The sequence below is a fragment of the Bidens hawaiensis genome, unplaced genomic scaffold (assembly GCF_021521415.1).
Source record: "Bidens hawaiensis isolate Kalapana, Puna unplaced genomic scaffold, B.hawaiensis_p1.1 tig00013327_1, whole genome shotgun sequence".
NCBI lineage: Eukaryota > Viridiplantae > Streptophyta > Magnoliopsida > Asterales > Asteraceae > Bidens > Bidens hawaiensis.
The window spans coordinates 371,795-397,604 of NW_027492129.1; the positions used below are offsets into that span (position 1 = coordinate 371,795).

Consider the following 25,810-nt stretch of genomic DNA (forward strand, 5'->3'; position numbering starts at 1 on the left):
CAGTATGGTCAAGCACCCCCCTCTGGTCCAAGATCTCCTAGAGCTTTTTGGCGTCTTCCATCGCCAAGGCATCATGAGCCTGCTGGAGAGCCTCTAATTTGGCTTTAAGCTCTTCATTCTCCACGCGTAGAGGCTCAGCAACAGCTTCAGCCTTGGTGGCCCTCTCGGTTGCGTTCCTTGCAGTTTCCTTAGCCAGCCGAAGCTGTTCATTAACAGCTTGGGCAGCCTTGGAACGGGCCTCGAGCCGGGCCTGAACTTCAACCTCGAGGGCCTTGAAGGCCTTCTCCTTTTCCGCAGCCACTTCGGTAAGCCTTTGGTTCTCCCCCGGACAGCCCGCGCCTGAGCCACCTCGTTAATGCGAGCTGCTTTTAACTTGTCGTTTTCACGACAAAGCAGCTCGACGCGCGGCTGCATCCGGGCCAGGAGAACCCGAAGCTCATTGGTTAGCCTACCCTCCTGGTAGCTAGCCATGGCTTCCCCCAACGCACCACTGGGAGCAGCGTGACGAGCCCACTCCACGCACTCCACGCACTCCACAGGGGTGCGAAGGGTTGTTCATCGGCGGATGTTCCATCGTGGAACATACACTTCATTGGAATCCGACACTGCAAAAAACATAAAGCAGTTAGGAAAAGATGATAAAAAAATATATAAAATGGGCCAAAAGAACCCTACGCACCTGTAGGGTCAATAACAGGCCGATAGCCGCCAAACCCATCACCTGAACCCAACGGAAATCCATCCAAGAGGTCAGGCAGATGGGAAGGAGGCAGAGGTTGGCGATAAGCCCCATGCATACCTGAAGGTTCGGCCGTCGTTGCCGATGACGGAGGCATGGTAGAAGCCGCCGCGGAATCCACAGCAAAAGTAACCGCCGGCTCGGTGAAAGATGCGGTAAAAATAGCACTCACAGCCGGCGGTGACGTCATCACAGCTGGAACAGTCGGCTCAAAGGAGTGAGCAACTGAACCAGCGGATGCAGGCGCAGGCGCCTGGGTCGTCGCCTCAGGTAGGCTGACCAAGCCTACCGTCATGGGCGGAGGGATACTCTGCGCTCCACCCTGGAATGCGTCAACATCCACGCCTGCACAAAGAAGATAAGCATTAATGATGGAAAACTATGAAGTTAAAGATAAAGGAAGTTTGTACTTACGGGTTTTCTTGAGCCTGAAAGTGCGGACGGGCGGGGATGAACCCGATGGAGCCGGCCTCTTCACGCCGGTCACTAATGTCATCCTTGGCTCTCCGGAGGTGACAACAGTCGCAGCCTCCGGAGCGGCGGTCTTATCACCACCGGGATTCCCCGCCACCTCTTCGCTCTCGGTCTCCGAATCAGACCGAGGCGCCGGATCGGCAGTGGCCACCTTCTCCTTCCCCTTCCCGCCGGCAGCCTTCTTCCGCACCAACGGAGGACCATCTGCGGATTCCTCATCAGAACATACGATTAGAGGAATTCTAGCAGAGGTTTCAACATTGAGGGGTCGAGGGTCGAATAGCGCCTTACCTGGCCGCCTGGCGCTAAGAATCTCGTGGCCTAGCGGATAGACCTCCACGAACCGATCCGCCGTTTGTTCTAGGATGGGCAACTCGTTCTCGTCTAGAGCGCGAGTACCCATCCGAGCGGGACCGTCAGCCTCCCGCGGGTACATGAGCGACTGCAAGTCGTTCCCCTCTGAAATAAACAGGAAAGAAGTTAGAAGAAATTCTAAATTAACAAAAAGAAACAGAGCATACCGTAAGGAACAGAGTTCTAACCGTATTCAAGGACGATTGGGATCTTTTGCGCATCCGCATCCTTCCACACCCGGCTCATCCCCAGCATCACCATCCCGGACTCCGCAAACCGGTAAACCGGAGATTGGACTCGGGATATCTTCGAAAACCATTCCGCCTCCTGGTAGTTGGAGGCGTGAAGGCTGGGAAGTGCTTGCTCATTCTTGAATTTCATGGCAAGGGGGATGGCGCGAGCGGAAATATAGAAGAACTCCCGCTTCCACGAGCGAAGACTGCGCTCGGTTGCGAAAATCTTCAAACCCTTAATCCGGGTTATCAACGTATACCACCCCTGGATGCACCTCCAAGAGTAGAAGGTCATCAGGCGGTCAACATAGGGCTCAATGCCCAGAATCCGGCACACCCACTCGAAGTGGCGAACCTTGGCAATCGCCATCGGATGCACCTCAGTCAGGTGCACACCGTGCCTCTCAAGGACACGGTAAACAAACTTTGTCAATGGGAACCTAAGATTCCCATAAACAAAGAATGCAGCATATACCCCGATCTTGCCTCTGGGGGCATCGTACACCGTCTGATGGGGTTCAGGAAACTCAGGCTCGAGAGACTCGAGCATGAACTTCCTGACGACGTACTGATACAGATCGACAGGCAGAGCACACTGGCACTCGCCAGCAGTACTCTTGTCATCGGCTGTAAATTCGAGATCACGTGAAGACATCTTGCAGAAAGAAGAAAACGATTTCAAGGGAATGCTCGACTGAAAAGATGAGTATTCGCCGGAAATCGTTTTGAAGATGAAGAGAAGAGTGAAAGTGTGGATTACAAAGAACCCTCTCCCCCTTTATATACCAATCGCAATTAATGCGATGAATTTAATGCGGAAGAGCGAGAAATCAAAGGTGCAATGAAACTATGACACGTGGCAAAAAGCAAGCTGGCAACAGCTGTTGAAAGGACGCGTACCATTAATTTCGCGGCCACGCGCCCGAAAAATCGCGCCCACGCGCCTGAAAAAGCGTCTGGAATGACCATGTACTGTCACGTCACCATAACTTCCTGCACGTCCTGACACAGTCAGAAGAAACCGTCGCACGACGTTTCAGAGGTTTGGACTGTTCTTATCCTTTCACCAACTCTTCGAATTTCAAAAAAATTCAAAAAGATTCAAAAGTAAGCGGGAAAATACCCCTTACCTTGGCAACCAAGTAACCATAAGACGTGTGCGGGTACAGTGTAAAGGCAAAACCCTTCACATACCTAGCACCCGCAGGGAATTGAAGCCAAGAATACCTTGGCAACCAAGTAACCATAAGACGGGTGCGGGTACAGTGTAAAGGCAAAACCCTTCACATACCTAGCACCCGCAGGGAATTGAAGACAAGAATACCTTGGCAACCAAGTAACCATAAGACGGGTGCGGGTACAGTGTAAAGGCAAAACCCTTCACATACCTTGCACCCGCAGGGAATTGAAGCCAAGAATACCTCGGCAACCAAGTAACTATAAGACGGGTGCGGGTACAGTGTTAAGGCAAAACCCTTCACATACCTAGCACCCGCAGGGAATTGACGCCAGGAATACCTTGGAAGTAAAGTAACCGTAAGACGAGCGCGGGTACAGTGTTAAGGCAAAACCCTTCACATACCTAGCGCTCCGCAGGGAATTGAAACCAAGAAGGATCTTCTGGGCAATGCTCGCGGAAACGGAAATAACATCCCCGCGTAGCGGGAACGTCGAGAACTACATTGTTTAAAGCTCCAGGATGGAATTGGTGGTTTTAACATAATTGATCACTATGTTCAAAACTACCAAAACCTCATGGAGAATCCACACAAGTGGGACTCAACGCTCCTGACTTGCGAGGAGGTTACAGACCTACCCGCATCATACCCAAAGATCAAGCAGGAAACTCGGGAATTTCTGCAAGTGACAAGGACTTCCGCGGGAAGAATCCCCATGGAAAACCTTAAAAAACCCTTTTCAAAACCCTTTGCTTAAGTCCAAAAGTTCACCTCACTTTATTAAACACTCATGAGAAGAACATTGGACTGGGGGGACTTGAAGAGGTAGGTCCCAGCAGAGCCCAGTTGGACCCGCAAGACTCACCTTGAAGAGGAACGTCTGCGCAGAAACCAACTGGATCCGCAGGACCCACCATGCTCAGAGACGTGATGTCCTTACGCGCAGTACGCAAGCTGTTCCCGCATGAAATGCCTCCCAATGGTGAAGGACTCTGCCTGTTCCCGCAGTTGCGGATACAAGCCATCAGGGAAGGCCACCCGCGCAGCAAGGCTACTCGCACAAGGCACTTAGCTCTCAATCACTCAGTGTCACCTGAAGGAATGAGCAAAGCCGGGAACAGTCCCGCACAAGGGCGGGAGGGGGAATACTCCTGCCCAAATAAGCCAGTCCGTACGATACGGGAAGATCTTCTGTACTGTACCTGACGAGGTATGGGCAAAAGATCTGACTAAAGATACGACAGCTTATTGACAACAGTATGGCGAGCAGCATGCTCCTGTACTGTATGTCACTATTAGCCGCTGCCTACTCACCAACTCCTGTCATACCACGTGCATAGCCGGCAGTTGGTGGAAAAGGAATAGTACACAGCAGGCCTGGTCACTATCAGCCGCTGCCTACCCACCAACTACCAGCAGGGCACGTGCGTAGGCCACTGTTGGTGGAACAGGAATACTATTGCAGCCGGCCACACCTCCTTGGAAACCTACCTTCGGCTATAAATACCCCAAATGGTATGACCATCTCATCTTATCATATCTTATCACATTATCATCATATTATACCTGATATCTGCTCTAGCAATCTCTTAATATACATTTATATTTAAAGAGCAATCTAGTCTGATTCTCACGCCGGAGGGTGGTCACAAGGAGGAACCCCCTCTTCTCAGTGACAAGCTCACGGTGTCTGTTTTGCAGGTTATCAGAAGAACCATCTTTTCTGGGTCTAACCCCTCGTGGGAAACATCTATCTAACCCCCAGGTTACCCGTAATCTGCCCGGGGTCCGGTTAGTGTTTCTTCATGTATGTATATATTACATGTTAGTCCAACTGTAACCTTGCCCCAAACCCTAAACAACACTCGTCATTTTCTACATCTTCATGTGATCATTGAGGTTACTACCTTTAATAACGGTTCTAATGGTTATAACCAAATTCTTTTTTACAAATAGCCAACATCTATATCAAAAGATTATTCACTCGCGTCCTAACCAAGTTTTTTTTAAGCCTGGCAAGGGAAACCCCGTTTAGAGGCCCAAACTCCTAAGATGACATCACAGGTCCGGATACCTGGTGGGTCCCTCAGGAGTAAATACGGTCACTATATAGTCCAAAGAAGGCAACTAAGGCTTGCATCCGAACTAAGCAGAAAAAAATGAAGAGCATTTAATGCTCTAACCAACCTTTCCGTAATAGGAGGACCTGGCTGTAAAAGGAGACGGCGAAGTTTTTATGAACGCCATCACGAAAGAGGAAAACTATCCTTCACAAAGGAATCATAGGAGGACCCCTGGGCAAAGGAATATGTCAAGGGAATGATCCTTGAGACGCAATCATGGTTCCCTACGTGCTATGATGGGTAATGCCTCTTAGGTTAGCCTTATTCGGTATAAAACCCTCTTGGATAACCTTAATGGCACATTCAATACTTGACAACCTACCAAATTCTCCTCATTTACTACCACATTTACTACATTCAATTCCTTTCCAAACACAATGATTCCTACTCTCACGCCAGATGTTGGTCACATGACGAGGCTAACGATGTTGGTTTTGTAGGAGTTCTGTAAAGACTTGGCAACTTGAGAAATTCAAGATCAAGTGAGACGACATGTTAAATTTGGCTTCTACAAGGCAATGCCTATAACTATTGATCACACCAAGAGTTAATTAGAGCATAACATCCGTTTAATTCTATCTACATTACATAATGCAAAAGTGGGGAATAACAAGTCACACAAAACATACGTTCATCGTTACAAATAACTGTATTAACAAACCAATGCAATGCAAACAACGCATCACGCACCGTAAAAAACTGGAAACCGACAAAAAGAACCAGTTAAAAAACTTAGCTCTTTCAACCATCATGCCTTCACACAGCAGCTGAAGCAACTTAATAAGCCTTTCCTGTTCTGCACCCAAAATCAACAATAAAACCAAATAAATACAAAGTTTATTGATAACTGATGTAGTGACTATATTATATATGAAGCTGGTACTTACATTTGGAGGTTGACTGTAATCTTTACCGGAAGCAATTGGCTGTGGTGGAGGCGGCGGCTGCGGTGTATCAACTTTGGATTTATTGTTAGAAATAAACTCTTCTTCATTGCCAATGCTAGTTCTTGAAAGCTCTCTTTTGTTTTGTTTCCTCTTTTCTCTAATCTTTGAGAAATCCAAAGAATAGTCTGGTAATGGTCCCTTTTGGTCCCAGTCCCCAAATTGCGGTACCGATAATCACGGTGCATTTTTCTGCACACACAACATTTAAAATTATATACAGATTGCTTCAAGATTCATCCATGTTGATCAAAACTTGTATGAACTGATAAAAACAATCAAGTTTTTTATTGGTCAAATGGTCATTTTTCTAGTGTTTTTTATTTCTTTTTCGGGGTCCCATTTTCATGATAACAATCACAGGTTATGCAGATATAGCAAGTTATGTATCTATATGATATAAATATAATTGATTTAATCATATGTATGTACAGCTGGAGATTCAAACTTTAAATATTTCAAACCAAAACTAAACGTCAATTCAATATATTTAAAATTGAAGAAAGTGTATTCTAAACGCAATTTATCAAATGAAACCATCATGAGTCATGACAGCCACAAATAGGGGTGTGCAATTGAGAAAACCCGACCCGAGACCGATAACCGAAAATATTGAAACTGAAAACCGAAGACAAGCCCGCTTTTGACACTTCGGTCAATAGAAAAGTCGGTCTCGGTCACCGGTTAATCGGGTATGAAGGAAGAACCGATGTTCTTTATTCCCACACAGACACGATCTGCAATTGAACACACAAACACGATCTGTAATTGAAAGACGATATACAATTGAACATCTAATCTTCATCTTCTTCCTCACTTTTGTTGTTTTCACCATTTTTGCAGGTAACATATTTTGAATTTTCACATAATTTTTTTTCTTTTCCCTTAAATAATAAAATTCATGCATAATCTTGAGTTTGATTTCATAGATTGATGAAATTGATTAAAAATCATTCGAAGATAAAAGATTGAATTGGATTTAATACAATGATCGATTGGTGAAAATGATTAAATCAATTTAATTTAGTATAAACTTGGTGAAGAAGATGATCGAATGGAATGGATTACGGAAGCAATAGCAGTTTAGTGAGCTTGATTGGAAAGGATGAAATCATGAAACAAACCGTCGTCATAGTATTTTAATTGATTTAGGGTAGGGCGGCGTGAATATCTGTCTGTTTGATAATAAGAATCGGTCCTTCGGTTCAGCATTTGTTTTCATGGGTTAATACCCGAACCCGACCCGAGACCGAAATGCCAAGGATTTAAGGACTGAATTCAATCATCTACAATATAGGGTCTGTCCGGGTTAGGTATATTCGGTCCGGTTTTTCGGGTCGACCCTAATTCTGCACACCCCTAGCCACAAACACCTGATAACCCCTTCTCCTTCCCCAAAACCGTGAAAACGAAACTAAAAAGAGCTACAAACTACACGCTACAAGCAATTCTCACACTTCAGCTACTCTATCAAAATTCAGAACTAAGCTAAACAGATTCAAACTCTCATTTATCTCAGATTAACCAATTTGCAGGTACCGTAACGAGCGTAAAACTGTGTGTACTGCACTAGAACAAAGCTAACTGCTAACCTAATAAAATTCAAACTCTCTCAGTTTTAAAATATCTCATCTAATCAGATTTGCAGAGCACAATAAAACTATGCGTGACTGCACTTATAGAGTAGAATTTGATCTGTGCACTAACTTGCTGAAAGAAGAAACAGCGAGCATAAACCCTAGCTAAACAAATCGCATCACCTTCTCATAAGTATAAATAATTATATCATCCGCTAATTGTTACTAAAGGAAATGAAATCGTAATTATTCAAACACACGTCAATTAGCAAATTCCGAAGAAGAAGAAAATATACCTCTTCCTTGGAGTTATCCATGCTTGAATTTCACACAGAGCGTAAGGATCTTCAATTCTCAAGTAAAACTACAGAATAACACAGAGAATTATGAATTATACAGCTTCAGAGATATATATATATATATAAGTGTGTGTTTTGAGTGTATTTGTGTGAGAGAGAAGCATACATACAGCGACAGAAGCACCGCGAAAGAGAGAGTTTCGTGTGGTTGGTCTGCACTTGGACAATCAAAGCAGAAGAATTATGTTCCTTCGTCATCATCTAGTTAATACTTTTGCTTTTTTGGTATTCCACCCACGGGGTTATTAATTGGGCATGCTTTTATTCGTTATTTATGACTTTTCCCGCGGGCTAGGATTCATGTTAACAAAACGATGGACGTTAATATTGTGTGGACCAAATTACCCCCCACAAACATACAGTTGAAACCAGACAAAAATCAAATAATTCAAGCCCAGAATCCATCCCTTATCTCATAAACAGGCACATTCAAACAAATGGTCAGACCAGACAAAACAAACCAAACCAAACCAAACCAAACAAAAGTAAACCAAAGCCACTAGTATGCTCGGGTCTGGTTTGTGTTAATTAAATATACTTTCTAAAATGATGGTTGGCCCGTTAGGACAGGGCAGGCACGATTTTATTAAAGTCTATGGTAACGTAAATGAAGCAAAACGTATGGTTCACGACATACAAACATAAATAAACAAGTCGAAAACCAAAATATTGAAACAAACATACATAGATCTGCTTAATTTATGATTTCTTTGTCCTAATGTTTTAGACACACCCATCAGCATCCAGTACAAAAACTCAGCTAAGAAAACACTCAAAAATGGAGTAGAAGATTTGGTGGTTTTATTTTTAAACTTTCTTTATAATCTGCACAACATCTTCATCTTCAAGCTCATGTTCCTGCCATTCATGAAAATATTAAGAATCGTTATTATCAGGGGTGACTCAATTACAGCTTATTTTATAAACGTTTAAAAAAACGATTTTTTGCAATCGTGTTTACCTTGCCAACTCTTTGCGGCTTGTGTTTTGCACTAGAACCCCAGACCAGTGCACTGCATTAATATATGATATCAATGACAAAGTTTAAAACTAATAATTAATTAACTTATTGTTTTACGGTTTCGGATAAATCACTTACTACTTAAATTGCTTAAGCATGTCCTTGTGGATTCTAAAGCAGAAATCCTCAACAGTTTTCTTTTTAGATGAAAGAATTACAGGGTCTTCATAATCTGGATTCATCCCTTTCGGTTTTGTGTAAATACGAGTTAAACTTAAATATTCCCATACCATCTCTAGCAGACCATCAAGATTCCATTCCAAGTGAGCACTGTAACACATCATATAAATTAGAAATGCAAACATAATAACAAAAAAATTATTAAATAAGTACCTGACGGGGCAGTAATGAGGAAGCTTATCCAATATTTCAAGCTCTTCAAGTGTGATCTGATCAATTTTGTTGACAACATAGATGCAAGGGGTATATATCCGACTCCCTTCAATAACATCGATGAGATCATCAGCAGTTGCATCAAACCTAAGGGTGACATCAGCGTTATGTATCTTGTATTCACTGCATATTGCCTTCACGGTTTCAAGGTCCAGATGTGTGTTAGCAACTGTTGATGTGAAGTTAATCCCACCCTTTTCTTTTTTCCTGAATGTCAGATTTGGGGGATCCTTATTTAACCTGCAGCCATACAAAAACAAAAAATTGAACAATTATGATATGTAAGAAAATAAGTGAAAAGAAACTAATAAAAGAATACATTAGTAAGTTATAAACTTACCTAATGCCAAATCCTTCAAGCTCTTTTTCAATCAGACGTTTGTGTGTTATGGGTTTAATGGCATCCAACACGATCAGAATACAGTTGCATGTCCTGGCTGTGCTGATAACCTACACAGCAAGAACAATTAGTATTCAGTTTGTAAACTGATAACATTAATCACACAAAAAATCCCAACTACTACCAGCATATGTATAACGATAGAACAACACTTAAAAGATAATATTAATCATCCTATCAATTAGGTTTATTTTATTTATACATTTTGATTTTCATTTATAAAGCTTCAAGAGTCAAATCAAAGCAGGAAATTGCAAAGGAAACTATGCATTGATTACCTGCCTTCCTCTACCCTTTCCATCCTTAGCACCTTCAATAATACCAGGAAGATCCAATAACTGCCAACAAAAGAGAAAACAATAAATTCTAAAGAAAATATAAGCCTGAAATAAACCATATAAACACTAAACGTTATATCTTTTATTTTAGAGAAAAACTAAAAGAGATGCTCAAATTCACATCTCCATCCCACTCTCTATTTTATAGATGAGTTTTAGAGATTGTACTTTAGTCCTCTATATTTAGAGGCTACTATTCACCCTCTATAATATTTTTGTGAGTGTATAAAAAGAGGAAACTAATAAAATAAGCGATTGTGAGTGTGATAAACATAGAGATAAAGAATGGGATATGAAAGGTTTTTCAAAAATATATAAAAGCTAGAGAAAAATGTGTTTGTTTGTTAAATTTTATAGATAGAGATAGAGAAAGGGATGTGAATGCTAACATTTATGCCCATTTAAGGCCGCCTTGGTAAAAAAACTTGCAAAATATCCTTAGTCTAATCTGAATTTTAGTAAAAGAACAACGGCTAGTGAAAGACCCTGATAGAACCTCAAAATTAAGAACTTGAATATTGAAATTAAAATTGATAGTGGCCCGATTCGAGATGGGTGATCTCCAGTTTACAAGGTTTAGAAAACCCTAATTTTAATTAACATAAACATTGACATCCTCAAATATACAATGAACGTGTTATAAATAATCCTAACTAACGGTTATTGAACATAACCGCTCCACTACTCCTACATTTGTGAATTATTTTCGTTAACTAGATTTAAGTGGGACTTTTAATAACTGGGTTCGTATCAGACACACTACAAAACATCCAAGGATGTTTAAGGTTTATGTTGACACACATAATATCTCCTTTCTAAAAGGATTTATGGACACAAAAAGAAAGTAAAACAGAAACAGTAGTACCTGAATCTTAGCTCCTCGATATGTAATTACACCAGGAATGCACGTGAGAGTAGTAAACTCGTATGAAGCAACCTGAAAACAACATAAAACAGTAAGACTTTTGAATGCCAAATGTAAGTAGAATAATAACCGTATTCTCAACTAAATCAATTATAAACTTTCAAATGCCAAATGTAAGTAGAATAATAACTGTATTCTCAACTAAATCAATTATATCATAAAGCTAAAAACTTATTAATTTGTAGAGTTGCAATTTTGTTAAAACTAGCTAACATGTTTTGTACCTCAAGTTTTAGAACGATGTTCTTGATACTTTGGGTGGGCCAACAATAAGATAAGTATATCAATATTTAACTTCCAACTATTAAATACGTACCTCTGAAAAAGTGCCAGTCAACTTATTTAAAAGTGTTGATTTCCCAACAGAAGGGAACCCGACAAGACCGACCCTAGCATCACCGCTTTTTGTAACATCAAAACCTTCACCAGCACCACCACCTCCCTTTGTTGTAGGTGTGAGAAGCTCTCTTCTCAATTTTGCAAGCTTAGCCTGAAATCACAAATCCACAGATCCATTCAGTTCCGCTTAATATGAACTAAAAATGTGCCCAAAAGCAGTCTACTTGAAGTAAGTGACTTATATATGTACCTTCAGTAATCCCAAGTGATGTGCAGTTGCTTTATTCTTTTGGGTCTTTGCCATCTACAAGGACAGAAAAGATGATATTCATCCACATTCAGCAGTTTGAATACCATAAATAATAAACAGTAGCTTCCAAACAAATGCAATAAGATGCTAAAATCCGATTAACTACATAGCTTCTACAATGGATATTTTCATAAATACCATATACTCACTCTACTTGTTTTCAAAACAGTAGACTCGGATGTATTAATTTGATACTTTAGAATCAAATCAACCAGGCCAAAATTCACTACATAAAAAAGATGATACTCCATGGCTTTTTGCCTATGATTTAACCAAGCAGGGTGCTGATCTCCTCGAATTACTAGAAAAAGTAATCATCGCATACAATATGAAAGCAAAAAATTTTCTTTTACAAAAAGTATATTAGAAGCAAACAGGGTAAGTAAGTTTTTAGTTAATGTTAACAGTAAATTATCTCCTAAGCAAATGCTCCATGTAACACCAAATGGTAGATTGATTTTTAAATCACTTGTGGTACTAGACTACTAGTAAAAACTTCTATTATATGTTTATGAAATCAGACGCTCATTTAATATTTGTGTAAACGCCAAACCGAGATAAATAAAACCTTAAAACTCAAAACCACTATTACATGTGCAATCACTCCATGGGTCACTTTTTATAGATTTATATACTACAAAAACTAAAACAAGCCATGTTCTTCCTTAAAATACAATCTTTTGTATCACTGCAATATGTTGCCAATGCCCTACATGGGACCTTGCACTACTTCTAACGATGAATCCTCAACACAAAAGCTCTTTATTAACACCCTATGCCCATAAAATCGAACATACGCACCTGACTAACCTCTAATATTTATTTTTCCAATGGCCAACCTAGATCAACTACAAAGTGAGTATGCTTAGCAAAAGATTAACCTAATTTGGCCAACCTTAATCAGTTCAGTTGATCTTGAGTATCACGAACACATACATATTGCCACCAAAGGTTGAAAGCTAAGCACGCTAGCCACCAAGATAGATGACAAATCTAAAGATGAAATAAACTTTTAAGGCAGTAAGAGAAAACTGTCTCTAACTGCTCCTTCAGTGACATCTTTGAATGTGATCCATTTTTACATAGATGCCTGATTAGTATCTTCCTTTAACACATCTATCTTTTGTGTGTTTTCAATTCTACTGATTTCCATGAAGATATAATTCCAATATTCTCACCTCAATGTTTCACCAAGAAACAGTAAATCAAGTTCCCGAATTAGGAAACGAGCAACTTGAAACCTATTGTACGGCCCAGGCTAAAAGAATCATCTAACAAGAATGGGTGCGTCTGCAGATTATAATATGTCGATTTCTATCACCAATGAAAGACACGCAAATGCTAAATTAAAGAAAAACTATAAACCCAATTAGTATGTTATCGATATAGCTGAGAACTAAGAATGCTCTGACACCACAAATAGTCAAAAGTTCCTAACAATGGTCCTAACACATACACAAGAGACAATCTGCAGATTCTGCAACTAGCTAACAGCTTCATACCTATGGCAGTAGTTCTTACAGAACATGTGCACACTTCAAATGCAACTATGATATTGATTTTCTTTAAAAAAAAGCCCGTTTTTATTAAATTTGTAACAGAGATCATAAAATTCTATACAGTAATATAACAATAATTTCCCACAAATGTTGAAAATCATATTAATTTAGTAACTACTAAAACTAGCTGATGCACCATCAAAAATCAAAACAAACATAACTCTTCCCTTTATACCCTTATTATTATGTCCTTGAGATTAAACCTTTTAGCCCTCAAGTGTAAACCCTCTTATAGAATATTTAATTTACAAACAAAGACTCCCTTTTCTCAAAACAAATCATCCAAAATGAGGTTCAACAAGCAAAACACCAGAGTATATATATAAGAATATAAAATTTGTAGGTTTTTAGCATAAGTGGTGTATCTAAGCATAGCCGTAATCTCAGATGCCTACACTCAACTCAGATCACATCAAATTAACTTTGATTTCAAATTAAGTTTGTTTCTAGAGTTGGCGAGAAGTATTTATGAATAGTACCTCATCTTCGATGTCTTTGATTTTCTGCATAACGGTCGCCATTCTTCAACCACAGAGATAGAGATAGCAGCAGCAGCAGCAGCAGCAGCTGTTGTTGATTGATTGATTGATTTCAAGTGTTTTGTTTGTATAGTTAAACAAACACACTGATATGAAGAAGAGGGTTGTAGAGAAATAAATAAGTATCAAGGGTATATTTGTAATTTCCTTGTTTTTGTGGACAATTCACACTTGCATATTGAACTCCGATCAAATTTTATCGCGAATTCCTCATCTCCCCCTTCAATCGAAGCTGCCTGAAGACTTGGAATTGATGATTGATTAGATGATGTTGTTGGATGTCGCTACTTCCGACAGGCTGTACTCAAACGCCTGTAAGTTCATATATGATTTCTACTATAATCTGATTGCACAAATTACAAGTCTATGATTTCTAATTTTCTGATAAATACCTCTCTTAGTTATCTTCAAGTAGGAAGAGGATAGAAGACCTGGGTGTCCCAGGTTCGATTCTTGATTCCGACCCGGTTTTATCGACTGTCTAGGCTGTGGTGCCATTTTGGCCGGCTAAGGAGACCGGTTTCTCCGGTTGGGGGTGTGGCTTCGTCACCACACGGAGTTCAAGTTGTGGGCCCGGTTCAGACAACACATCTTGGCCGGTTGTAGGTTGTCGTAAGTCGCCGTTCAAAAAAAAAAGAGTTATCTTCAAGATTTTATGGTAGTAGATCACATGATGTATAACTTCGGCAGTAATAGTCACAGCTTAGTCGGACTGGATAAAGAATTTAAGTAGGTTCGGGTTAAAATGTGTAGTAATATGTTGGGTAAAGAGTTAAAATGGGCTCGGATTAATATATGTAGTAATATGTTGGGTAAAGAGTCCAAATAGATTCAAGTTAAAATGTGTAGTAAGAGTTGCGGCTTAGTCGGGTCGGGTAAAGAGTTCAAAAAGTTGCAGCTTACTCAAATTGGGACCAAAGGCCTTACGGACCCACCGGGCCCACCAAGCGGCCCGTCCTGACCCGAAAACCAAAATTCTTGTTTGGGAGCCTCATATTTCAGTGTCCTGATGCCCCGGTGCTTTTTGGGGATTGCCATGGCTTTTGGCTGTTCACATTGCCTTTGTGCTTTGTGGGAGTTATCAAAAGGGGCTCGGGTCAAACTGATTCAGGTAAAAATGTGTAATTTTAGCTGCAGAGCTGGGTTAACCGTAACACCTTATTTGATTGCAGATAAAGACCAGTTACCAGTGTGGCCTACATACAACAGGTCATAATGATACTTACTTTTCAAATGTGATTATAAAATTTGTATAATTACAATAACATTATATATATTTAGAGTATGTTTGGGATTGCTTCTTAAAAATGTTTTTTGCTTTTTGAAGAGGTAAAATGTCCAAAATATCCCTTCAAAAGCACCTAAAAGCATCAAATTGGTGCTTTTAGGTGCTTTTGAATGGACATTTTGGACATTTTGATCCCTTCCAAAGCACCTAAAAGCATCAAATTGGTGCTTTTAGGTGCTTTTGAATGGACATTTTGGACATTTTGCCTCTCCAAAAAGCAAAAAACATTTTTAAGAAGTAATCCCAAACACCCTCTTAATAAAATAAAGCGGCTTTGTATGTGTGAAACATTCACGTCGTGAATTCGACCCGTTTAACTCATACAAGACATGCAAAAGTATACAAACGTTAATGACACCGTCAATATATATAGGAATTGCTCGGTGGGGCATTCATTGCATTATGATTGGAAGGCTTGAAGTTACTGAACATTTGATCATCCTTCTTAACCACCTGTTATTGCTTTTGCATTTTTGGGCTGCCCATCAGAGCTTTTGGACTCAAAACATGTAAGTTCGGTGTGTGGTATTTTAATTACACGATATCCACGCAATATATAATGTTGAAAAAAGATGAGAATATTTTAAAGTTGTTGCCTCTGACTTACATCAATAAAAAAATTGTTTCTTGGGTAGTCTTTTTATTACCTAAATCTTTTTTAATTTTTTGTTTTGTATTATAGTTTGTGATTTCCTAATTGGTTTTCTTAGTTTCTGTTCAATGTTTTGTAGTGTTAATTCTTAGTCTGTGTTACATAATGGAGGAGTTATTTAAATGCAGGGTCAAAAAAGGCTCTATACCAAGAATGACAAAGTTCAATCTGTAAAGCTAAGATTCAAGCAAATTTGAGATTTGTATAAGTTGCATACAATTGTAATTTATACATACATTAGACTACCTCGGTGATACACGCGTGGACAATTCCGGCGCAACGCGCCGGGCATCTACTAGTTATTATTATTATTATGTGGAAGCTAAGTATCAATTTCTTTTAACAAAAAAATTTAACTTTACCTTTCACTGACCTAAGAGCATCCTCTATGGTGAGGGGTTCAAAGCCCCTCCCCAGTGCCATGTCAGCGTCACGTGGGCACTAGGGGCTTCAAAGTCCCACCCCAAAGATGCCCCTCTATGGTGAGGGGGCTTCGAAGCCCCTTTATTTTTTTTAATTTTTTTATATAAAACTAAAAAACCAACAACTTTATTAAACTTAAAATATAATAAAAATCAAACTTAATTAAACTAAAAAACATACAAATAGAAAAAAAATAGAATTACTATTCGGCGTCCGAGTCCTCGTTTGCGTATTTTGCCACTATCCTTGCTTTTTTTTTCTCCAAAAATGTCCGCGTGGCCGGATCTAGATGCGAGAGATCCTTTGCGAGGAGCTTGAAGTCCTTCTCTTATTGCCGCTCCGATTTAGCCTCTTTCTTCATGCATGGCTTTGTATTCCGCATGCATCGCTTTTCTTTCTTCGTGTATTATCTTGAGTTCCTCTTTCGAGTGTTTTTTGTCCTCGCGAAACTCTTTAAGAGCAAGCTCCAAATTGTTAAACCGTGCGCTCACGTCGGAACTCATCGTGGATGTTGTTCTAGACAAAGATCCCCCACCTCTAGCCGCCGCCTTGGTGCTTTCTCTTCCTACCGGACGTGGCAACTCATCCGGTTCATCAAAAACAAAATCGGGATCAATCTCGTTTAAGTTAAATTGAGAACGAGCATCCGACCCGGCTTGAGACGGAGATTGATCGGCCGAAGTAGACGTTGTTTTTTACCGTTTGGATGGTCGCGGTGAAGATGTCGGGATCGTATGCCACTTTGGCGAGCTCATGCATTTCTTCCAAATTTCAAAACATCCCCATGCCGAAGTGGTGACCATGAAGGCCCTTGTATTGTTTCAACATAGCCTTAAGAAGGTCGGCGTCGTTCTTGCCGCTTCCTAAGTTGTTCTTAAGGCGATTGTGAATTGTGAAGAAGTGGTTCATTTTTAAAACCATTGCCTTCCATTTGCTGGGGACGGAATCATCCCCGCAGTAGTGACCTCGACCCATTATCTCAAAGAACTTTCCACGTATTTCTGCCAAAAATAACGCGCTGCATTTATCGTCACCTAAACTGAGTCTTCGAATGAGTTGATCCACGCTTGCGCCAACGCCGCTTCCTCATCATCTTCCCATTATTTCCTGTCGTGCATTTCGGTTGGTGTTTGATCGGCAACAGCTTTCTTTTTATGGCTTCGTTTGCGACGAACTTGGGTTTCGGGAACTTGGGTTTGGGGACCTTGGGTTTCGAGAACTTCGGTTTCGAGTATTGGGGTGTTTGGGTTTGGGGTGGCGGAGGCATAAACGACATTGGCATTCGATAAAACATATCGTTGGGAAACGGTTGTACGTTTGGAGGCATGGCGGGTAGATGCTGGTTGACATAGAGAAGGTTGGTAGGGTCATTGTTGTTTGCGAGCATACTAGCTCACCGCCTTTGAGCCGGATCCCACGGGTTTGGGTTGGTGTTCGCGTTTTGGTTTGGGTTTGAGCTCGAGCTCGAGCTCGTGTTCGGGTTTGGGTTCGGGTTTGAGCTCGAGCTTGTGAAATGTGAGAAAGAATCCATGGTATAGAGTTGAGAGATTTTTTTAGTGAAATTTGATTAAAATTTGGTTTTTGTTTGAGTAAAAAATGATAAAATGGGTTAGTATTTATAAATAAAATAATTAGTTTTTTTTTAACTAGCTGTTTATGAACGTTGGAGGGGGGACCCACCAAATTTTCAAAACCGTGTCGGCCGTTGGAACCACCCAACCCTCCGCGCCCTTGGTTGGACCGCGCCCCAAGGCGGTGTTCCGCGCCCACGTCGCTCAAAAAAACCCAAGAAATAGCGTTGGGTCTAAGGGTATGCACGTAACCCCAAAAAAAACTGAAATCGAAAAATCCAAACTGAATTAGAAACAATCGTTCGGTTTTGGACTTAAGTAAAATACCGAAATGTTGGTTTTGGTTTGGTTTCGTGGATAACTAAAATTACAAAAAAAAAAAAAAAAAAAAACAAGAAAACCGTAATAACCGAAAGTTAACCGTTAAACCGAACATACTAATGGCTAAATGTTATTAAATTTATGACTTTTTATTTTTAAAATTTTAATGTAAGTACCTATTATTAATGCTTAATATACTAGGCCCTACCGTTCAATATTCTATTAATTTTTAAAAAACATTACGACCAATATCAATATCTTGGTCAACTTTTTTTGCTCGAGGATGGTTTCTCGGTTCTAAATATTAAGAATTTGGTTTTTGCTAATACTTACACCGCCCCCTACTTTCGTGTTTGAGTGGAACCGCTTGATTCCCAAAAAGGTTGGATTTGTGGCGTGGCAAACGGCTCTAGCTCGATTACCAATTTTTGATGCCTTGGAGAAAAGAAATATTCCAGTCAATTCAAAAATGTGTCCGTTTTGTGGCGATATTAAGGAATTAGTGAAGCATATTTTTATCTCATGTGGCCTAGCACAATCTTTGGGGAACGTGATTTCTCAATTGTGTAAGGTGCCCTCTTTTTTATTGTTCCAAAACGTGTTTTTCCGGACACGCAAACCGGCCCACGTCAGACCATCCCGGCCCATCACGTGAGAGGTAAATCAGCTTCACTCATCAGCAAGGTGATTGGCGCTTAGGATCGGTTTCGAACCCACGACCTCTAGGTTATTGTTCCAAGTCTTACGCCTCCTTAACCAACTGAGCTACACGGCGGGGACTTGTTGGGGGTTCATGAATTTTTGTCGTCGTCAAGAGGCAAGGCCAAAGTATTTCAAGCGATTTGTCGTATTGCAGCTTGGTGTTTGTGGAAAAAAAAAGGAATGCTCTTGTTCACAAGGGGTGCTGATAACCATCCCTCGTCTAGTTGAGGAAATAAAGATTATGGGATTTCTTTGGATTAAAAATAAGAGGCAATAAGAGACCTCACTTGGAAAATTTGGTGTCATTTTAATGTGTAATAATTGTTTGTTTCGTCTGGTAGTTGAGGTCTTGCTTGTGTTGGTGTTGGTGTTGGTGTATATTTACTTCTAGCATCTTTGTAACATCCCGAATTTTCGTTCGGCTAATATATAATAATATTTGATGTTATGAGATGGGCTTGTGTTGGATTAAGTAATATGGGTGATGGACTTGAGTTATTAAAGAAAAGACCATGTGCTTAAGCCCATGACCCATAATATAAATACTTTAATTATGCCTTAATCCATTTCCATTCCATTCCATACAACACCCAACACACACACGTAGCTCTCTCTCATCCTACTATCTCTCTCTAGCCGAAATAGCAAGAAGAAACCGAGCATCAACCCGAGGTAATGATAGTATGATATTGTAGAGATCCAAACCCGTTAGATATAGCCGTGAAACGACGATCCGACACCTTAAACCGTTAAAGTTATGAGATCCGGATGGAATCGGGTATAAACCGACCAAAAAATGAGCTTAGGGATCACCCTAGCTCATATCTGGATCGATTGGGACGAAAAACGGTGAAGAATGGTGGAAAATAACTGAGATCTCGTTTTTCCGGCGAGATTCGGTTTTCCGGCGATGACGGCGCCGGAAAAGCGTGTACGAGGTTGAAAGAATGTCAGAACCCTAACCCTAGTTCGTTGGCGGAGACATAACGAATTAGCAAGCAATTCGTTATGCCCATTCGTTAAGAAGAGATAACGAACTAGAAGCAGTTCGTTAAGCAGTTCGTTAAGCCATTCGTTAAGTGGTTCGTTACTCACCCAGTTCGTTATGTTAAGATACGAATTAGTTAACGAACTAATCTAACGAAGCAGATCATGTAAGATGACGAATCAGATAACGAATCAGGTGATTCGTTACTCACCAATTCGCTAAGTTTGGATAACGAACTAGACCACGAATCAGGCTATGTTCATATAACGAATTAGGCTTAATTCGTTATGAAGAATGAGTTAGAGAATAAAATAATAATTTAAAATCCTAATGAAAAATGTGTTAAGACGGTTAATGGAACTAGACCACGAATCAGGCTATGTTCAGCTCGACCCCAGCCAGGGGCTCTGCTCCTTGGACCCTGCTAGGGGCTGCCGCCCCTAGACCCCGCTGCCAGGGGCGCTGCCCCCGGACCCCCGTTCGTTGAGGGTAATAATTAAACTAAAAACGCGATATGGGTAGTGATAGTTAAATTGATACGTGTGATTGTTATACAGTTAGTCGTGCACAGCTCAAGAAAGGAATAACCATAAACGGTGAGCGTAACCGCATTCAGGTGAGTTTCTAGCCCCATTTCCTTGTTATGTTTTCGGGGCTGTGTGCATACTCGATGTGAAGTGTGAATACACTTACCTTAAGTGGTAAGTGTATGCCATAATGATTGATATAATATATATAGATGTTATGAATGGGCGCCTGTCGACGCGTGAACGATCTTCGGATATTGCACGTTTAGACAGGGAAGGTAACGTTAGTCGGTGTGCGAACGATCTTCGGATATTTCGCGTACCGCCAATGGGAATGACCTCCAAGTGGTTACTAGTGTGTGTAAATGTTATGATGTAACTTGGTTATTATGTAAATGATGTAATGATATAAAGTGTGTTATAGACAAGTAGAGGTAGAGTGTGTTAGAAGTGGCAAGAGTCTAGTAAGGGTGTTAGTGGCATGACGATAGTACGTGGTAGGGTAAGCCTATACGTGCCTTCGTTATTAAAGTGGAATAACATAGGTGCGTGGTAGGGTAAGCCTATACGTGCCTTCGTTATTAAAGTGGCATAACGTGAGTGCGTGGGAGGGCAAGCCTCTATGTGCTTACGTAAACAAGTGGCAAAGTGGTTAGGTGGTAGTTAAGTGGTAAGGTGAACAGGTTAAACAGTGGACTATGCGTCTTCGGATACGTATATAATGCATGTAATGGTTGTATGGTAAGTTGCTTGATTAACTAGAACTCACTCAGCGTAGCTGACTTTTAGTATGCACGCAGGTGAGCAGATTAAAGAGCTAGCATGAGGATGGCACATGGCATGGATTGAACGGCTGGCATTTGAAGATGGGAGAAATGATGTTTTAAATATAATGTTTTGTGTTATGGTATCAAAGAAGAGATTTAATGTTTTGTAACGAATGATTTAAGTTAACGTTTCCGCGAAAGTTTTAATAAACTATGATTGTAAGAACGGTGTTTATGAGTAAATCCGACGCTAAAGTAGGGCTACCGGGTTCGAGGCCTTACAATCTTGCTAGCTTATTATAATTTATTTTGTTGGTCGTTCAAAAAAAAGAAAGAAAAACCGAATCCAAAACAAAATTGAACACGAAAATCATAAACCGAAAACCCAAAAAAAAAACCTTAAAAAAAAGTCAAAAACCCACAAATTTGGCTTTCGTTTCGTTTTAACTGCTCGTACCACGCCGCACATGCCCTTAATTGGAACTCACAAACTAACATTTGCAAGCTGCTATTATTTTTTCATGTTTGAATCAACGAGAAATCACTATGGGATTGTTTTTGTGTTTCAGGATCAAATACAAATATTTTTTAACATGAAAACAATAGGAGCCAATTTTCTGGTATTATTAGGTTTGTTATTTTATAAATGTTTGCTGTTATTTTTGTTTGTATTTGCTGATTGAGGAGTTATAAGTATTTATTGATTTATATTTTGTTGTTATTGTTATGTTTTTTTTCTTTTGTTATTATAAGTAGTTGTTGCTATTATTTTGTTGTTGACTCTGATTCTTTTATTGTTATTATTAGTTTTTTTTTACTTTGTTATTATAAAACATTGATTATATAGATTGATATTGTAGTTGATATTGTTTCAAGCGCTCTCAGTTATAATATATTAATATTTTATTATATTAAGATTGTTTTGTACAACCCTCCCATTATATTTATTTCATAAAAATAAACATTAATGAAAAGAAGAAAAAAAAAACGTCAAATTTTGTTTTGTATGAACCTCTACAAGTGTCATTTCATTGAGAAATAACTTTGAGGGGTCATCTTTTTTATGTCTAAAAATATTTTAATAACAAACAGTAATTAGAAGGCGATAGCGATGGCGATAATATTTGGAGTATTGAAAAAATCACCTTACTAAATGAACTAAAATACAAATTACAAAGGTACTAACATATTTTTGTCATTATAAAACTATGACAAATAATTAATCTTGCATGTATACAAGTTTTTAAAGACATGATATGCATACAAACTTTTGAAATAGACCGAATATGAGTTATAAATTCTTACATGCCTATAACATCATCACAAAGATAAATAGTACACAAAGTACTATAGTATTGTAAAGGCTAAAAACCATGCCAATTTTTTATACACCACCTTGTATTTTCTTGTCTACGTATACCGGTCTATCATTCTCCCCAATAAACCGTACTCATGACCTATACATTTTGTCATATACTCGTAATCACCAACATTTGGTGATGATACCAATTACCCGTCTTCATTATTTTACATTTGACGGTTTTTGACTTTTCATATATCATCGATCCAATCGCTGATTTCGGTTTCATAAAACATCCCATCAACGACTTGGTCAATAAGAGAATCAATAAAGGTATTGCAACGAACCGAAAAGACTCCCCCGACTCTAGTACGAGCACTTGAGAACCACGCAAAAGCTGCAGCAAAACCTATGGCAGCCAAACATGCCCCTGCACCCTCCTCAATTCCTTGTAAATCCGTCTTTCGAAATAGTGAGTTGCCGGTCACAATTTCCATTGTCACTGTCCCTGCAAATACAATCTATGGCAATAAATCATAGTTAGGAATGCTATAAATCTTAATTGGGCTCATTGCACTATATGTAATGAATATAGTCTCTTATCAATTATCAATATATATATACTTTTTCTAATTACCCCTTTTATGCACTTAGAGAAGTTAGTTTTAAGTTGCATCATGGATATGTTACTACTAGGAGGTCATATATTGTATGATCTATTCATAAATGTGATCATTACACACCATTAGGTTTGTAGCCTAAAAGTACCGATTTGTTTATACAGTGGTGCTACTTTCCAAGTGGCTGATGATTCTAGTTTCATGATGAACAAACATGCATTTATAAAAGTATAATAAATGCGTTTGTGAGTTAGCCGTTTAAAAAATGTCATAATTAAATTTTCTTTAAATACAAGAAAAAAACTCGTTGATATAAACCACACAAAACATATCACATATTAGGATTAATGTTTTACAGGTTTTTTATTAATGAAATTTTATATTTTATTCAAAACTAGTGTTTACATATCGATACAAAATGCAATTGGGCAACAAGTTGCGCCGCTAGTTCTTTTTTTAATAGCAAAATTAAGTCGTCTACAAGTTTAAACGAGCTTATAATTATTTATATAAAAAATTATTGATAAAAATAATTAAATAATATATACCCTGTTATATGGATACATAAAACTGTAATAAACATATACAAATTAATTGCAAGTATATATGTAATATATTTATATAATAACTAAGTTGGAGCTCAAGTTTGAAATTAAATTTAATCACAAACCAAGCTTAAACTTAAATATTATTCACTAGCTCAAGCTCAAACACTACTCATAAGTCAAACTCGAGTTTATCGGAATTCAAGTCAATAAACATGCCACAAAAACTTTATTATTAACAGTCTAAATGAATAATACCATAGCTAGACGACCCGATATGATTTCAAAGTCTTGGCTCCTTTTTGAACTCTCTATGTACTCCGAAAGCATCTCGAAGAATCGCGACACTTCGTTATCATCATCACCATCTATGTCCCGCATCTTCATCACTCCAAAACGATCTGAACCATAGGATCTAAGTGTGCACACCCTTGGTTGCAACATGATCTTCCCACTCTCAGCAGTACTTATAGCAGCCGTGTTTGTGAGCCTCGCCTTTTGAACCGGGATCTGTCCAGCCGAAAGCTCATCTTTTTGAACCACTGGTTTGTCGGACTTGAGATGGCTAACAATTGGCCGAGCAGCCAAAGCCATTGAACGTAGAAATGTGACTATGTGAGGACAAATATACTACTACTAGTACTAATAATCTAATAATATGTTTATATTTTCAGTTTTGACCCTTCTTTTTATGGATATTAAAAGTTTGTGTCTTTTTCAAATATAGGTTACATATAGACATGATGATAGCTACGTATTTTTCACACCTTGTGACTTGAAAATCTTCTAACAATCAATGGAGCTTTTTTCTTAATATATATAGTTTAAGTAACATAATTTTATTTCTTAATCTGGAATATTTTCTTATTTTTTTTAAATACAACTCGCAGTTCACATGTCAATAAGAATTATCCAAACGATTATAGTGAACTATCAGGTAAACGAGAAAATTAAATAACTCATTTATCTTAAACAATTTAAATAAGCTTGTATGTTTGTAAACCGATTTAAAAAGATGTAAGTGAGTTAATCGGGTCAGAAACGACGCACTTAACACAAGTACCAAACATAAGTATGACTCGTTTAACTACTTTATATATATATCATGACCATAAGACAGACTAAGTTTCATATATCAATAAGAGAAATGATGAAGTTTGGCATACTAAGTTCAATTATTTAGGAAAATAAAAAAACACACATCGCACTTTTTTTTATTAACATGTCTTATTATGTCTTAAACAGGTACTCAATTACCAGCTTAAATTGGTTGACTTGTTTAAATAAACATGGTAAACACGCCAACTCAAACATGACTCGTTTAGTTTAACATGCTAACCCAAAACGACATGGTTATTGTATCTATGTTAAGCATGACACCTCATAACGATTTTATTTTTATGTCGGATAGTTTAGTGTTTCACTTCATATAGTAACATCTAATTTTATTTTTAAAGTTTATAAAAAATGAAAACATAAAATAAAAATAGAATAATAAATTAAATTATATCTATAATTAAACAAAACATACGTACAATTTAGTCTACTTTATATGAACTCATTGGAATCGACACTTTTGGTTTTATAAAGGAAAAGAATCAAAGATGTACATACATGTTTGATACTTTTATAGTATTTAAAATGCAAGGGCTATTCGAGCAAAACTGGTAAGATGGAGGGCTTAACGTGTATATTTAAAGATAAGCTCATAGGTTAAGCTAGAGTCCACGTCTTTGATGGGAAAGAAGTTGAGATGTGTGGGTCGAAAGATGATAACGTGGAACATTTTATTCTCGGTGACGTTGTTTTCGTTTGGCAACCACTCTTTTTATGATGTGTTTTGGTAATGTCAATAGATTTTGAGATTTTCCTTAAAATCGTCCCTACTGAAATTATTATTATAGATAAATTTTTAATAAGTTGAGACCATCTCCAACCGATTATTTGATGTGTTTGGTAATGTCAAATAGATTTTCTTATAATTGCCCCGCAACAAACTAAATATACATTATTATATATTGGCGGAAGAGCCCGCGCTTCGCATCGGGGTATTATGAGAGAGTTGACTTTGACGTATTTGTTATTTGTTAGCGGGTATGCAATTTTCAAACACATTTACTAATAAATTTAGGGATATTGGTTTTCAATACTCCCAACTTTAATCATTTGATAGGAACACTCCCAACCTTTGATTTGCTACCTTAGGCTATACCCATTCACAATCTAACAATCTCAATCTCATATTATAAAATTAATTTATCTCTCCTCAATCTACATAATTTAATTCACCCCAATCTTTTA

The 25,810-nt window shown here is 38.8% G+C and overlaps 2 protein-coding genes and 1 long non-coding RNA gene across 5 annotated transcripts; all 3 read right to left on the reverse strand.

The window, feature by feature from the left end:
- Window positions 1–5,632: 5,632 nt before the first annotated feature.
- On the reverse strand, window positions 5,633–8,176 carry LOC143543844 (uncharacterized). 2 transcript variants are annotated; one of them, XR_013137151.1, is made up of 4 exons: window positions 8,092–8,176; window positions 7,919–7,986; window positions 5,989–6,237; window positions 5,633–5,897 (listed from the first exon to the last, which is right to left on the reverse strand). It is a non-coding gene; the product is annotated as an uncharacterized LOC143543844 (long non-coding RNA). The 2 variants fall into 2 exon arrangements; XR_013137152.1 differs by having other exon boundaries at window positions 8,088–8,151.
- Window positions 8,177–8,453: 277 nt separating this feature from the next.
- LOC143543845 (developmentally-regulated G-protein 3-like) lies at window positions 8,454–13,884 on the reverse strand. Of its 2 annotated transcripts, XM_077036075.1 has the most exons (10): window positions 13,746–13,884; window positions 11,648–11,701; window positions 11,375–11,548; window positions 10,999–11,070; window positions 10,074–10,133; window positions 9,736–9,845; window positions 9,336–9,635; window positions 9,081–9,272; window positions 8,943–8,994; window positions 8,470–8,839 (listed from the first exon to the last, which is right to left on the reverse strand). In XM_077036075.1, the coding sequence occupies exons 1-10, from the start codon at window positions 13,785–13,787 to the stop codon at window positions 8,789–8,791; spliced, it is 1,107 nt and encodes a 368-aa protein (XP_076892190.1). In that variant the 5' UTR covers window positions 13,788–13,884; the 3' UTR covers window positions 8,470–8,788. The 2 variants fall into 2 exon arrangements, with proteins under 2 accessions (XP_076892189.1, XP_076892190.1); XM_077036074.1 differs by having other exon boundaries at window positions 8,454–8,839; window positions 9,081–9,635.
- An 8,435-nt stretch (window positions 13,885–22,319) lies between these two features.
- On the reverse strand, window positions 22,320–24,173 carry LOC143543847 (stress enhanced protein 2, chloroplastic-like). The gene is made up of 2 exons (XM_077036076.1): window positions 23,768–24,173; window positions 22,320–22,865 (listed from the first exon to the last, which is right to left on the reverse strand). The coding sequence occupies exons 1-2, from the start codon at window positions 24,101–24,103 to the stop codon at window positions 22,596–22,598; spliced, it is 606 nt and encodes a 201-aa protein (XP_076892191.1). The 5' UTR covers window positions 24,104–24,173; the 3' UTR covers window positions 22,320–22,595.
- Window positions 24,174–25,810: the final 1,637 nt, after the last annotated feature.

What these genes read in the sequence shown, in the direction of transcription:
- LOC143543845 (XM_077036074.1), bottom strand. Translation starts at nt 13,787, where the DNA reads ATGGCGACCGTTATGCAGAAAATCAAAGACATCGAAGATGAG. An exon ending in ATCACTTGGGATTACTGAAG is followed by an intron (nt 11,549 to 11,647) that starts GTACATATATAA and finishes TTGTGATTTCAG; the next exon opens with GCTAAGCTTGCAAAATTGAG. An exon ending in GAAAGGGTAGAGGAAGGCAG is followed by an intron (nt 9,846 to 10,073) that starts GTAATCAATGCA and finishes CTTGCTGTGTAG; the next exon opens with GTTATCAGCACAGCCAGGAC.
- LOC143543847 (XM_077036076.1), bottom strand. Translation starts at nt 24,103, where the DNA reads ATGGCTTTGGCTGCTCGGCCAATTGTTAGCCATCTCAAGTCCGACAAA. An exon ending in TATCGGGTCGTCTAGCTATG is followed by an intron (nt 22,866 to 23,767) that starts GTATTATTCATT and finishes TTATTGCCATAG; the next exon opens with ATTGTATTTGCAGGGACAGT.